The sequence below is a fragment of the Balaenoptera borealis genome (assembly GCF_965194805.1).
Source record: "Balaenoptera borealis genome assembly, chromosome: 20".
NCBI classification, from domain to species: Eukaryota; Metazoa; Chordata; class Mammalia; order Artiodactyla; family Balaenopteridae; genus Balaenoptera; species Balaenoptera borealis.
This window is the reverse complement of record NC_138879.1, coordinates 7,153,722-7,166,437: the sequence shown is the minus strand read 5'-3', so window position 1 is coordinate 7,166,437 and position 12,716 is coordinate 7,153,722. Positions and strand designations below refer to the sequence as shown.

At 48.0% G+C, this 12,716-nt stretch overlaps 1 protein-coding gene across 3 annotated transcripts in view; it reads right to left on the bottom strand.

Annotated features, from left to right (window-relative positions):
* ARMC7 (armadillo repeat containing 7) overlaps nucleotides 1-12,716 on the bottom strand; it is a 30,021-nt gene that overhangs the window by 1,265 nt on the left and 16,040 nt on the right. Inside the window, exon 4 of one of the 3 annotated variants that reach the window (XR_014238602.1) lies at nucleotides 1,375-2,015. The exons of 1 other annotated variant lie outside the window; for it this stretch is intronic. Coding sequence is in view for 1 of the 2 variants with exons in the window: in XM_082372937.1 (XP_082229063.1) it covers nucleotides 1,654-2,015 (362 nt within the window). In the remaining variant the exon portion in view is untranslated. Of the gene's footprint in view, nucleotide 1; nucleotides 2,016-12,716 lie in introns of those variants that run through there. One more of the 3 variants, XM_082372937.1, reaches the window with a different exon arrangement.

Here is a 12,716-nt window from a genome sequence, read left to right as displayed (position 1 = left end):
CTCTCTTAAGGCCTTTTATTTGGGGGAAGCAAAGGGACAGGAGCCCCACGGGGGCAGCTGGGACAGAGGCCGATGAGGAGGCCTTCGCCTCCCTCCCTCTCATCTCCTTAGTCCATTAGTTCCATAGTCTGCCCACCTCCACGTCCACCTGGAAACCATTCCTCTCGAATCTGCCTTTCCTTGGCCATGTAAGAGACCATCCTTGGGCTTCCCTGGTGGCGCAGTGGTTAAGAATCTGCCTGCCAGTGCAGGGGACACGGGTTCGATCCCTGGTCCGGGAAGATCCCACATGCCGCAGAGCAACTAAGCCCGTGCGCCACAACTACTGAGCCTGTGCTCTAGAGCCCGCAAGCCCATGTGCCACAACTACAGAAGCCTGTGCGCCCTAGAGCCCGTGCTCTGCAACAAGAGAAGCCACTGCAACGAGAAGCCCGCGCACCGCAATGAAGAGTAGCCCCGGCTCGCTGCAACCAGAGAAAGCCCGTGCGCAGCAACAAAGACCCAACGCAGCCAAAAATAAATAAAATTTAAAAAAAGAAAAAAAAAGAGGTCATCCTTAAGGGAGGCCAGGACCTTCCACTGCTCCTGAACCCCACCTTTCCAAGGGGGCTCACACCCCTTTCCCCGTGCTGAGCAGCTGACACTAGACTCTGAGCCATTCGCTTGCTGTCAGTATCTGGTCCCATCTCCCTCGAGCACCTCTTACTTGCATCCCTGAAGCCAGCCTGAGACAGACTTCCAGGGACAGGGACCCACCCCCTCACTAACCCTGATGGCAGAGAAGGCAGGCCAGGGCTTCCAGGCGGGGACCATGGGGTGGTGAAGGGAAAAGACAACAGCCTGAAGAGTTTGCGCCTGTATTCTAATGTGTCATCACCCTCATGGCCTCCGCCTTAATGCCTGACGGCCACGTTAACAGTCACTGGGCTGCGACACTCAAGATCAGGGACCACATCCTCGTCTTTGAAGCCCTAACGTGGTGCCTGGCTGACAGGCCTGTGTGGATAAACAGTTAATCCTGGGCCACAGAGGTCTCCAGGCCAGCATCCACCATGCCCAACACCCAGCCTGGAGAGCTTGCAGGACAGGTACCCGGCCTCCACAGCAGTGGACACAACACTTCCCCAGCTTCCCAGGGGCCCGAAATACTTTTAACAACACGGCTTCTCATTTCTATTTCTCAGAATTACTCCCGACACTTCTGTTAAGGGATGATGCCTATTTCCTCAAGCTCAGGCAATTCTCCTAAGCCCCAGGCCCAGCTGTTCCTCAGGAGAAACACCATCTGCAGAGCCTCTGAGTCTAGGGACCTGTTGCTTCTCACACGAGGGTGACAGCTTGGTGGCGGGGTGGGCCAGGAGGCAGGACCTTCACCTCTAGCTGGTTGAGAGCGGCAGCCTGTCACAACGGCACCCTTTGATTTCCTTCTCCATGTGTCTCCAAGTCTGGCTTCCTCACTCATCTCCTGGTGCCTTTCATCACAGTGTGAACACCTGTCACACTGAGAAAACTCGCCTTTAAAGTGGCTGGAAAAGCACCATTTGGGGAGAACGTGCACAGTGGGAGCTTCGCTGCTCCCACTTCCTGAGTCCCCACCGGGATTTTGGTCTTGTCTCTGGCAGTGCGGGTGCCGCGGCCTGAGGGCTCCTTGGATCAGGGCTGCTGTGGGGCCTCGGTCCTTGGCAGTGGGATCCCCAGGGCAGAGTGAGCCCGCCAGCTGCGGGCTTCGGCCAGCTGGCTGGGGGAGCAGAAGTCCTCCAGGAAGATGCGGGCCAGGTTCCGGAGCCTCGCGTTGGCTGAGAGGGAGAAGCGGAGCATGCACTGGACCACGGGCGCAGCAGTCAGCTCAGGGTGGGAGCCGGAGCCCGGCGAGCTCAGGCACAAGACCGTGGTGACGGCGGACAGCACGGTCTCCTCGTTGGGGCTGGACAGGCAGTTGATGATGAGTGGGACACCCCCAGTCTGCAGGATGTGCTCCTTGTTGGCCCTGTCTGAGCACAGGTTGCAGAGGCCTCCTGGGGAAGAGCAAAGTGAGTCTGGATGCCTCAGCCCTGGGCCTCCTCCCATCTTTCCTCTGCCCACTGAGTCCCAGGGACAGTCCAGGCCTGAGAAGGTGGCCCAGGGACAAGGGATCCGAAGTCTGTTCTGATCTTCAGCCCTCCCTTTCAAGATTCCAGAAAGGCCTGCCTGCCCTCCACTGCCCAACCTTCTGGAAGTGGGCACCGATCCCTTTCCCTCTTGGTTCAGCCAGCTCAATGATTGATAGGCTTTCCTTTTTTTTTTTTTTTTTTTAAGTAGAAAACATAAACAAAACCCACAGTGTATCATCACTTTAGAAGAATTAAGAAATATAGGTAAGGTGATGGTTTCTCAGGTGTATACATATGTCAGAACTTATCAAGTTGTACTCTTTAAGTATGTAAAGTTTATTATGTGTCAATTATACCTCAATAAAGCTGTCAAAAACATTAGAAGTCAAAATATAAACCATCTTAATCCTACCACCCATTTAACATATGCTTTTCATCCCACAATTTTTAAATATGTGACTACATATATTTAATAACAATGTGATACTCTTATTGTTTTGTAAGCCAGCTGTTCTCATTTAACCATGTCCTGTGAACATCTCTCCATGCCAATAAATCTACAATCATGGCATCATTTAATAGCTGTGCAGTCCTACATTTTACGGAAACAGCATAATTGAGAGTTTAAAGCATTTCAGCATCATTCCCACATCACTATTAGTAGGAATCCGGGGGACAAAAGAAAAGGACAGGGTGAGAGACCCGTGGTTCTGGATCTAAGAACCACTGCTCAGGTAAGATGCCCAGACCCCTCATTCTCTCCCGTCAGGCCTAAAGCACTCGATGTGGGAAGCTGATTTTCGTGGGTCCTGAGTGAGCTTCCTGCCATCAGGGCACCCTCACCCTTAGGTTCCTACTCCAAGTAGAGAACGAACTTCTAGCTCATTTGCATAACATGGCCGACCAGTCCTGAGTGTCCAATCAGGAGTGAGTTACAGCCCACCCACTTCCCCGGCATCTCTAGAAACAAGCAAAGAGGGGACCTCCCCCCACCGCCCGGCAAAACCCAACGAGGACCTCTTTCCCAGCAAGAGGGGACCGGTGCAGGGAAGTGGGGCAGGCCTGGCAAAGATCTCCGCCTACTCCAGGTAGGTACAGCCACCGCCTCCCTAGCATACCTGGGTAGGGAAACATTTTACCCATTCAGCCTCCAAGGACTTCTTCCCACTGCATTTGGAATAAAATCCAAACTCCCTTCTGGGATCTTTGCGTGGTGCCACCCTCTTGCTAGTAACCAGCACGTCACTGCTCCCTGGCCAGTGTGGGTTCCCTGGAGTACCCCATTAGCCACTCCCTGCCACATCCAGACACTTCCCTCATCACCCTGTTTCATTTTCTTCATATGCTTAGAACTTTGAGAAATCTTCGTGGAATTTTCTTGCTCACTGACCGCTGAGCCCCACTAGAAGGTACTGTGCCATGAGGTCAAGACCTAGGCTATCTTGGGATTTCCCTGGTGGTCCAGTGGTTAAGACTCCACATTCCCAATGCAGGGGGCCTGGGTTCGATGCCTGGTCAGGGAACTCGATCCCACATGCATGCTGCAACTAAGAGCCCGCACACCGTAACTAAAGATCCTGCACGCGAAAACGAAGAGCCCCCGTGCCGCAACTAAGACCCGCCGCAGCCAAATAAATAAATAAATAAATAAAGACCTAGGCTTATTCCCAAGACTTCCTGGGTTTCTGGCACAGGGGGCGCTCCACCAGTATTTGTTGGAAGGATTTTAAAGCAGTGAGCAGGGGAAAAGGGTTGCACTGCAGAGGGTTGGGAGGCTGGATGGGATGGCTCCCTGAGACCCTGCCCACCTTGGACATCTGCAGTTCTGAGGGATGCAAGAGGCTGAGTGGTGTTCCTGAACCAAGGAAGATGGGCAGCAGGAGACGGACTCAAGGCACTGATGGAGAGGTCCCTCCCAATGTCTACCTCAGCACCCATTCACCCCAGTGGAGCCCTTAGCACAACCTGGGGTCATCCTGCTGACTACCTTCTTTACTTGCTGTCTGCCTCCATCACTGGGCACCAGAGGGTAGTGATTTACCTCTGTATTTCCGGAGCCCGCAACTGAGGATTCTCTGTGGACACATGCTGGGAACATGACTGAACCCCACGAACAGTTACCACCACCCTCATTTAAGGGACAGAAGCTGAGGCTGTTGAGTAACTTGACCAAAGTCCCAGAAGATGGGGAGCCCTTTGCTACTCCCATGGGAAAGGGTGTCCCTTCAGAAACCACAAGGACAACTAATCCTACCATGGGCAGATGCCAGTCTCAGCCAGGAGCAGGGACAAGTAGAAATGCTGTGGCACAACTACTGAGCCCGCGTGCCACAACTACTGAAGCCCGCGTGCCTAGAGCCCGTGCTCCGCAACAAGAGAAGCCACCGTGGGCTTCCCTGGTGGCGCAGTGGTTGAGAATCTGCCTGCCAATGCAGGGGACACGGGTTCAAGCCCTGGTCTGGGAAGATCCCACATGCCACGGAGCGGCTAGGCCCGTGAGCCACAACTACTGAGCCTGCGCGTCTGGAGCCTGTGCTCCGCAACAAGAGAGGCCACAACAGTGAGAGGCCCGCGCACCGCGATGAAGAGTGGCCCCTGCTCGCTGCAACTAAAGAAAGCCCTTGCACAGAAACGAAGACCCAACGCAGCCAAAAATAAATAAATAAATAAATAAATAAATAAATAAATAAATAAAAGATGTTACCTCTTCCATGAGGAGGCTTCCTTAAGAGCCTTCCATGACCACCCTAATCAGTCCCTCTCCCCAAGAGGCCCTCCCTTCACCACCTTCACTTCTTTTCTTCATACCAAAGAAGAAAAAAAAAAAAGTAAAAAAGCAAAAGAAGAAAATATTCATAGATTCTGACAGAGGACTCATATCCAGAATATATAAAGCATTCCTACATATCAAAAGATGAACAACACAATAAAAAAAAAATGAGCAAAAGACTTCGATAAACTCTGCACAAAAGGGTCAATGTATGAAAATGTGCTCAACATTCCTTATCAGAGGAATGAAAATTAAAACCACAATAAAAGGCCACTACACACCTATCATAATGGCTAAAACAAAAAAAGACTGATGATACTAAGTGTTGGCGGGGAGGGAGCACTACTGGAACTCTCATATGCTGGTGGTGAGGAGTGTAACACGTCGTGATTATGGTGGAAAACTATTCGGCAGCTTCTAACACAGTTAAACATACATCTACTCTACGACTCAGCAATTCCACTCCTACCCAAATCTATCTGAGAAAAATGAGCACATATGTATACAAGGAATCTACCCGAGAGAAATGAGTACCTATGTATACAAGAAAACTTGTACAAAAATTATCATAACAGCTTTATTCATAAAGGTTCCAAACTAGAAACAGCTCAAATCTCCATCAGCGGGTGAATGGATGAACAAATTGCAGCCTATTCATACAAAGACATGAACAACTGATACTGTAACAATTTGGATGAATCTCAGAAACATTATGCTGAGTGAAAGCAACCAGACACTATATCCTGTATGATTCCTTTTACATGAAGGTCAAGAACAGGCAAAACTGATCCTTGGGGATAAAGGTTAGAATAATGGTTACCTCAGGGTGGAAGACACTAACTGGCAGAGGGTACGAGGGACCTTTTTGGGGAGATGAAAACATTCTGTATCTTGATTTAAGTGCTGGTTATATTGAGGTACATATACCTTAATGAATTTAGAAATTCATCCGACTGACACTTAAGCTATGTGCATTTCACTGTATGCTGATCCTGCTGCAATTTAAAAACTGGTTACCAGACAAAAAGGAGAACAAGTTCTGACCGGCGGATGAACATATTTTGGACAGACCTGGCAAGATAGAGAGAAAGAGAACAAGAGGCAAAGGCAGGGCCCTTCTAGATGTGGGGAGCCACAGAAACCCCCGGGAGAGGCAAAGGAGAAAACCTTAGTGCAGTCCGGGATGAGAAAGCGGGCGGCTCAGAGAGGGCAGGTAGGGGATCTCAGGTCACAAAGCAAGTAGGGCACTGGTGCTGGAAGGGACAGGAGGGTCAAAGTATTGTCCTGGGGATTAAATGAGGTCATGCTGACAAGTGCTTAGCCAGCACCTGGCGCCTCAGAGGGCTGGGCGAGTCCTTGGAGACAGTGGCTCAAGACCGTTACATCTGAGGACCCGCCCGCCCCAGGGTACTGGCCTGGCCGCGGTCAATCCCAGGTCAAAATCTTCACTGGGGGCTATTTGTTCTTGGGTTTTACTTTAGTATCTTGAAAATGGTTCTCTCTGAAATTTCAGGACAGACATTCAAGGGACAGGACAGAATAGAGAAAGCTACTCTTAAATGTAAGAAGATAGGAGACAAATATACATATATGTATATGCTCACATTTGCTGGTTCCATGTGAGGGGTGAACAGGGTGGAAGGGACAGGAATGGTAGTGAGACCACACTGGTAATACAGTTTTGACTTAAACAGATATGTTTTGTATAAGTTAAAAAAAACAAATTAAATTTAAAAAAATCATGGCTTTTCGCACTTCTGACCTATATTTCAGTTCTAAAATTTTATCCTACAGGTACACTCCCACAAGTGAGAAATGACATACAAATAAGGGTACCCACTGTCACACTGCTCATGAGAGCAAAATGGAAACAACCTAAATGGCCACCCTCAGGGGCCGGCTAAATGTTAGTCCCTTCATGCAGTGGACGTCATGCAGCATTTACAAAGCATCAGGCAGCTCTTTATGGGCTGATACTGCAGGTGTGCCAAGACATGGTGCTAAGTTAAAAAAAAAAAAAAAAAAGCAGACTATAGATACAGTATACTACAACATGTATAGGATATGCAAAAAGGTATACATAGTATACAAACAAATATACACATACTTGTTTATCAATTCCTAAAATATCTCTGGGAGGATACACAAGAAACTAGTAACAGTGGATGCCTCCAGAAAAGGCTACAGACTGAGTTACTGTTTATTACCTACCCTTTTGAATTCTGTACCATGTGAATCAATTATGTATTCACATAAATTAATAAAATACACACACACTCCCTGCTTGTGCCTAGAACTGAGAGGAAGGGGGACTGGTCTCTGCCAGTCGGGGAGGGAGGGCGGAGGGGCCTGGAGCCAGCCTTTCCAGCTGGTGTGGAAGGGAGCAGTGGGGTGAGGACCTTGAATTCACCTCTCTCCTGTAACAAGTGGATGGCTGAGGAATTTCTTTTTAAGCAGAAAGACGTGTGACCCCAGGACACTAAATGACCAGTGAGAGAAGGAGGTACACGGGAACCCGAGAGTACGGAGGATGGAGCGAGGGCTCTGTGGTGGGCAGATCTAGCTAGAATCCCAGGAATGCCCCAGGGGACTCAGGTGAGCAGAGCAAGCAACTCCATCTCTCTAAGCCTAGGTTTCTTTATCAGTAAAACGGGAAGAGAGAATTAAATAATGTAAGACCCCTCCCTGGCACACAGTAGATATGGACCAAGCATGCACCCGTTTATAGCCCCGGAGGCTGGCACAGGGCATATCTTCAACCCACACACAGAGAAAGGGCTGGCACATACAGGTAGGGTTTAACAGTGAGAAAGCAAGTGCCCATGGAACCAGCACGAGGTCAAAGACTGAAACAGTCATCAGTCCAGAAGCCTCTGCATGTTCTTTCCTGATTCAGTTCTCTCCCCCTCTCAGAGGTGAACCTCTTCCTGACTTGTAACAATGCAGTAAAATAATTTTAAATCAATAAGCAGGACCTTTTAAATTTGTAATAAAAAAAATTTTACTACACACACACCCCTAAATACTATAATTCAGTTCTGCCTCTTTTTGGACTTTACAGAAATGGAATCACACTGTACACATTATTATGTGTCTAGCATCATTTGCTTAACGTTATGTTTGCAAGATAATTGCAAGGAGCTGTAGATTGTTCATTTACCTTGCTAAGCAGTATGAATATCCACAATATTGATAATTCATTCCACTGTTGACAGTTTCCAGTTTAGGACTGTTACAGACAATACTGCTGGTGACACTTTTGCATATGTGTCTGGACGTGCATGTACCTAACCCTATGATTGTAACTGCTGGGTCACGCGGCATGCCTATCTTCAATTTTACTAAATCCTATTTTCCAAAGAGAGGCGGCTCAGGATTCATCTACCAGCCTTTTTCAGTACACCACCACCATCTGGTGGCAGCTACCGGTATTGCAGGAAATAGAACACAGGAAAGCAATTTAACCTGAATCGTGGGAGGCCACCTACTTGCATTCTGTTGTAGTAACAAAACTGCTGAGTATTCCGTGATATACTAGGATTCAGCCAGTTTTCATGGAAGCAGAGAATTATCTCCTGGTTCCTTTACATCTCCATACACCATCTAGAATGGTGCAGGTGTGCACACACAGCATATAAGACACCAGAGAATCAACCAATGGTGCTTCAGTCCAACACTCCCAAATTAATGCCAAAGCCTGCCAGAGTTTTTATTTGGGACGTGAGCTCTGAATTCTCTCGCTCATTCAAGTATTTACTGAGATCCTGGCTTTTTATCTGGTTCCTGATAATTCACCCACTCAAACGAGGGTGGCTCTGGCCCGACCAGTGCCTGTCTCCCAGTGGTACTTCCTCCTCCTACTGCCCGGACACCCACTGTGAGGCTAAAGATCAACTTTCATACCTTTTCCTATCATTCAATGATGTTTTTCCAGAAGGACCGAATCCCTGGAACAGATGGGTGACAAGACACTATCCCATCCTACCTCACCTCTCTGGGAGACTCGGGAACTGTTTATCCTCAAAGGGGTCCGGATACCTAGGGGACCTTGCAGCTGCAGGCACTTTATCTCATTTAATTCTCTCAACAACTCTGTGAGGCAGGTACTGATCGTGCCCCACCTGACCGATGATGGGAGAAGGGAAATCACGTGCCCAGAGTTAAGTCGGGGAGTGAGGACTTGAACCCAGGCCTGCCTGACCCCAAAGCCCCACTCTTACCAAACTCCCTATATTCCTTGCCAACAAACCAACATTGGTTTTGGTTCTGCCGAACCATGGCCACGGGCAATCTAACCCAGCAGTTATTCCAGAACCAAACGCGCTCAGGGCTGCAGCACCAAGTCATGGCCAGGACTCTGCACACATTCCCCAGCCCCATCCTCGTCCCAGGCCAAAAGGCCTGAGCATTCAAGAGCATAACATTCAAGAGCATAACAAAGATAAGCAAGGCACTCTGATCTCATGGAGATCACCATCTCAGACCTGCCACCAGAGATAAAAGATTCAAAGCTACAAAGCCCAGCACAAAATAAGCACTGACAGTGTTTCCCATTTAGCACCACAGACATTATCAGAAAAGGAAACAGCAAGAGTAACAAAACAGGCTTCTAAGCACCACTGGGACTTTCAAGTTATGCACAATAAATACAAGAGAATTTTAGCCTCCAGAGGATCCCATGGAGGGATTCAATGCTAAGAAAGCTGTTGGATTGGGGACGTTGGGAAGAAGAAGAAAAAGAGAAGGAAACAGTGGCTGTGAAAAGTAAAACTGGTGATGATACCAACAATTCTAGACAAAGTATTGACACCGTCACGGAGACGCAGACACGCGCACATGCTCTGCTCCCCACAACAGTCCTGCGAGGCAAACAAGGCTCAGGCGAGGAAACGAGGCTCAGAGAAGGGACAGGACTCATCCACAAAGACTGGCTACGAAGCGGAGAAGTGGGGACCGTGGACTCCAGGTCCAGGGCTTGGTCACCCACTCTGGGAAGCTGGCCAGGAGGGCAAGAACCCAGGGCCAGCCCTGGTCTCTGGCAAAGCTCCCAGTTCAGTGGGCCAGGAACTCAAGAGTGTTCCTGCCTTGGGAAAGTAGCTTCCTGATCCTGTAAAAACTCGCCTTGGGTGACTGCTCTTTTCAGCAAAGTTTTCTCCAGAGTCAAGAGCTTGAGTTGAAGGAGCTGTATCACTCTCAGGTGGAGGTCTAGCCACGGGCTTCTGCAGGGGTCACTGTCACCACTCAGGTGGCAGAAGCTGTGAGCAGAGTTCCAAAGAGGGAGGAGATGGAGGACTAACACTGGAGAAAATCTTAAAGTGACCAATTTTTCACGATATTTATTCAGCATAATAATCTTCCAGGGCTTCCCTGGTGGCGCAGTGGTTGAGAATCTGCCTGCCAATGCAGGGGACACGGGTTCGAGCCCTGGTCTGGGAAGATCCCACATGCCGCGGAGCAACTAGGCCCGTGAGCCACAACTACTGAGCCTGCGCGTCTGGAGCCTGTGCTCCGCAGCAAGAGAGGCCGCGATAGTGAAAGGCCCACGCACTGCGATGAAGAGTGGCCCCCGCTTGCCGCAACTAGAGAAAGCCCTCGCACAGAAACGAAGACCCAACACAGCCAAAAATAAATAAAAAATAAATTAAAAAAAAAAAAAATCTTCCAGAGGGGCAGAGACATGAGCTATTCCCACTCTGAGACCTGGGCAACCGGGGCTCCTGCCCCCAGCCCAGGTTCCGAGGGCCTCACTCTGGCCCTCTCCATAGGCTGAAGAGTCCAGGAAGCCTGCCCAAAGCCCATCCCCCTTCCCCCATACCCAGAGCTCCAGTTCCTAAACCTGCTCCCCCAGCTGCATGGGCCTCTTTCCTGCATCCTGACTCCCAGGGGTGAACCCCACTGTTTGTGTGTACACGCCTAAGTCCAATGAGGGGCCACCAGGAGTCTGTGGGGCTGTGAATGAAGTGTCTGTGGGGCTGTGAATGAAGCTGGGATGTCCACACATGTGTGAGGCCTGTCGTAGTAAGAGGAGTCCCAGATACCACAAATTAGAGGCAGACCTGGATGGTCTTTCAAAAATTTAAATCGCATTTGCCCAGGATGTATTCAGGAAAAAAAAAAAAAAAGTATGTTACTTGATTCTAGAAAAGTTTTCAATCTAATTTCTAAGTTACAGGAAATAAAGCAGTTACAGGAACAAACGAAATGACACCATAAAGAGGCAACCAGACAATTCAGAAGGTGAGACATTCTGCAGAACTGGTCTGGATCCTTCAACAATTAGTGTTAGGAAAAAAGAAAAAAAGAGTCTATTAATGATTAAAAGAGATATAAGATAATTGATGTTGTGATTTCCTTCCAAAGAGCACCATATGGAAATGGGGGAGGGAGGATAAAGAGTAACTTCAGGGACTTCCCTGGCGGTCCAGTGGTTAAGACTCCACGCTTCCAATGCAGGGGGCACGGGTTCAATCCCTGGTCAGGGAACTAAGATCCCACATGCCACAAGGTGTGGCCAATAAATAAATAAATAAATAAAGAGTGACTTTATAGTGGAGAAACCTGACAAACACTACTTCATCCAGGTGATCAAGGTTAATATCAACAGTGATAAGTCATGCTGATAGCATATACCCTTGATATGATGTAAATGAAAATGGCCTTTTACCATTTACCTCTGTGGTCATCCTCCCCAAAACCCATATCCCAGTCTAATCATGAGAAAAATATCAGACAAATCCCAACTGAGGGAGAACGTACAAAATACCTGACCAGTACTCCTCAAAACTGCCAAGGTCATCCAAAAAAAAGGGAAAGTCTAAGAAACTGGCACAGCCCAGAGGAGCCTAAAGAGACGTGACAACTAAATGTAACACAGTATCTTGGATGGAATCCTGGAGCAGTAAAAGGATTATTAGGGAAAAACTAAACAAATCTGAATAAAGTATGGACCTGAGTTAATAATAATGCATCAATATTGGTTTATTAATTGTAACAAATGTACCATACTAATGTAAGATGTTAACAATAAGGAAACTAGGTGTGGCATATATGGGAACTCTGTATTATCTTTGCAATTTTTCTAAAACTGTTCTAAAATACAAAGTTTATTTAAAAAGAGAGAGATTGAGATCTAAGGAACATAAGAACCAGATTAAGTGCATGAATCCTGGACTGGATCCTGGTTTATACAAAACAACAACAACAAAATGTCCTTTTGGGAACTATTAGAGAAGTTTGCCTAACTGGGTATTTGGTGATAATGGAATTATTAAGTTCATTCTCTATGTAGATAAGATTCCTTTCACTATGTAGAGAAATGTTCTTTTTAAAAGATGCATGCTGAAAACACAATGTTGGTTTGCCTTCAGAATAAACTCCAAACTCTTTCCCAATGCCGAGACCTGAATCCCTGTAAACTCTGGTGCCGTGAGCTCTCTATAACCTCATTTAGTACCACTCTCTGCTTCACTCATCACAATGGTGCCACATCAGCGTTCCTTCTGGCTCCTCCTGCTCTAGAGTCTTTGCCCACGCTGTGCCTTCCCATGATGGCCAAACCAGAAGTAGCCCCTCCCTCCCCTTGCTCTCTCTCATCACCTTGTTTATTTTCTTCAGAGCCTCAGCCTTCTTGTTTGTCAACCAGCTGTCTCCCACTACTAGAATGTAAATTCCTTGAGGGCAAAGACCCTTTGCCCAACTTGTTCGCCATCTCTCCAACATCTAGAACAGTACCTTGCTCGCACAATATACGCCCAATAAATATCTGTCCAGTGAATAATTCAGTAGGTCTTAGACCATAACAACTACAGGAGTCACAAGCCATTCCAAGTCACCGCTACTTCTCTTGATGGTAAAAC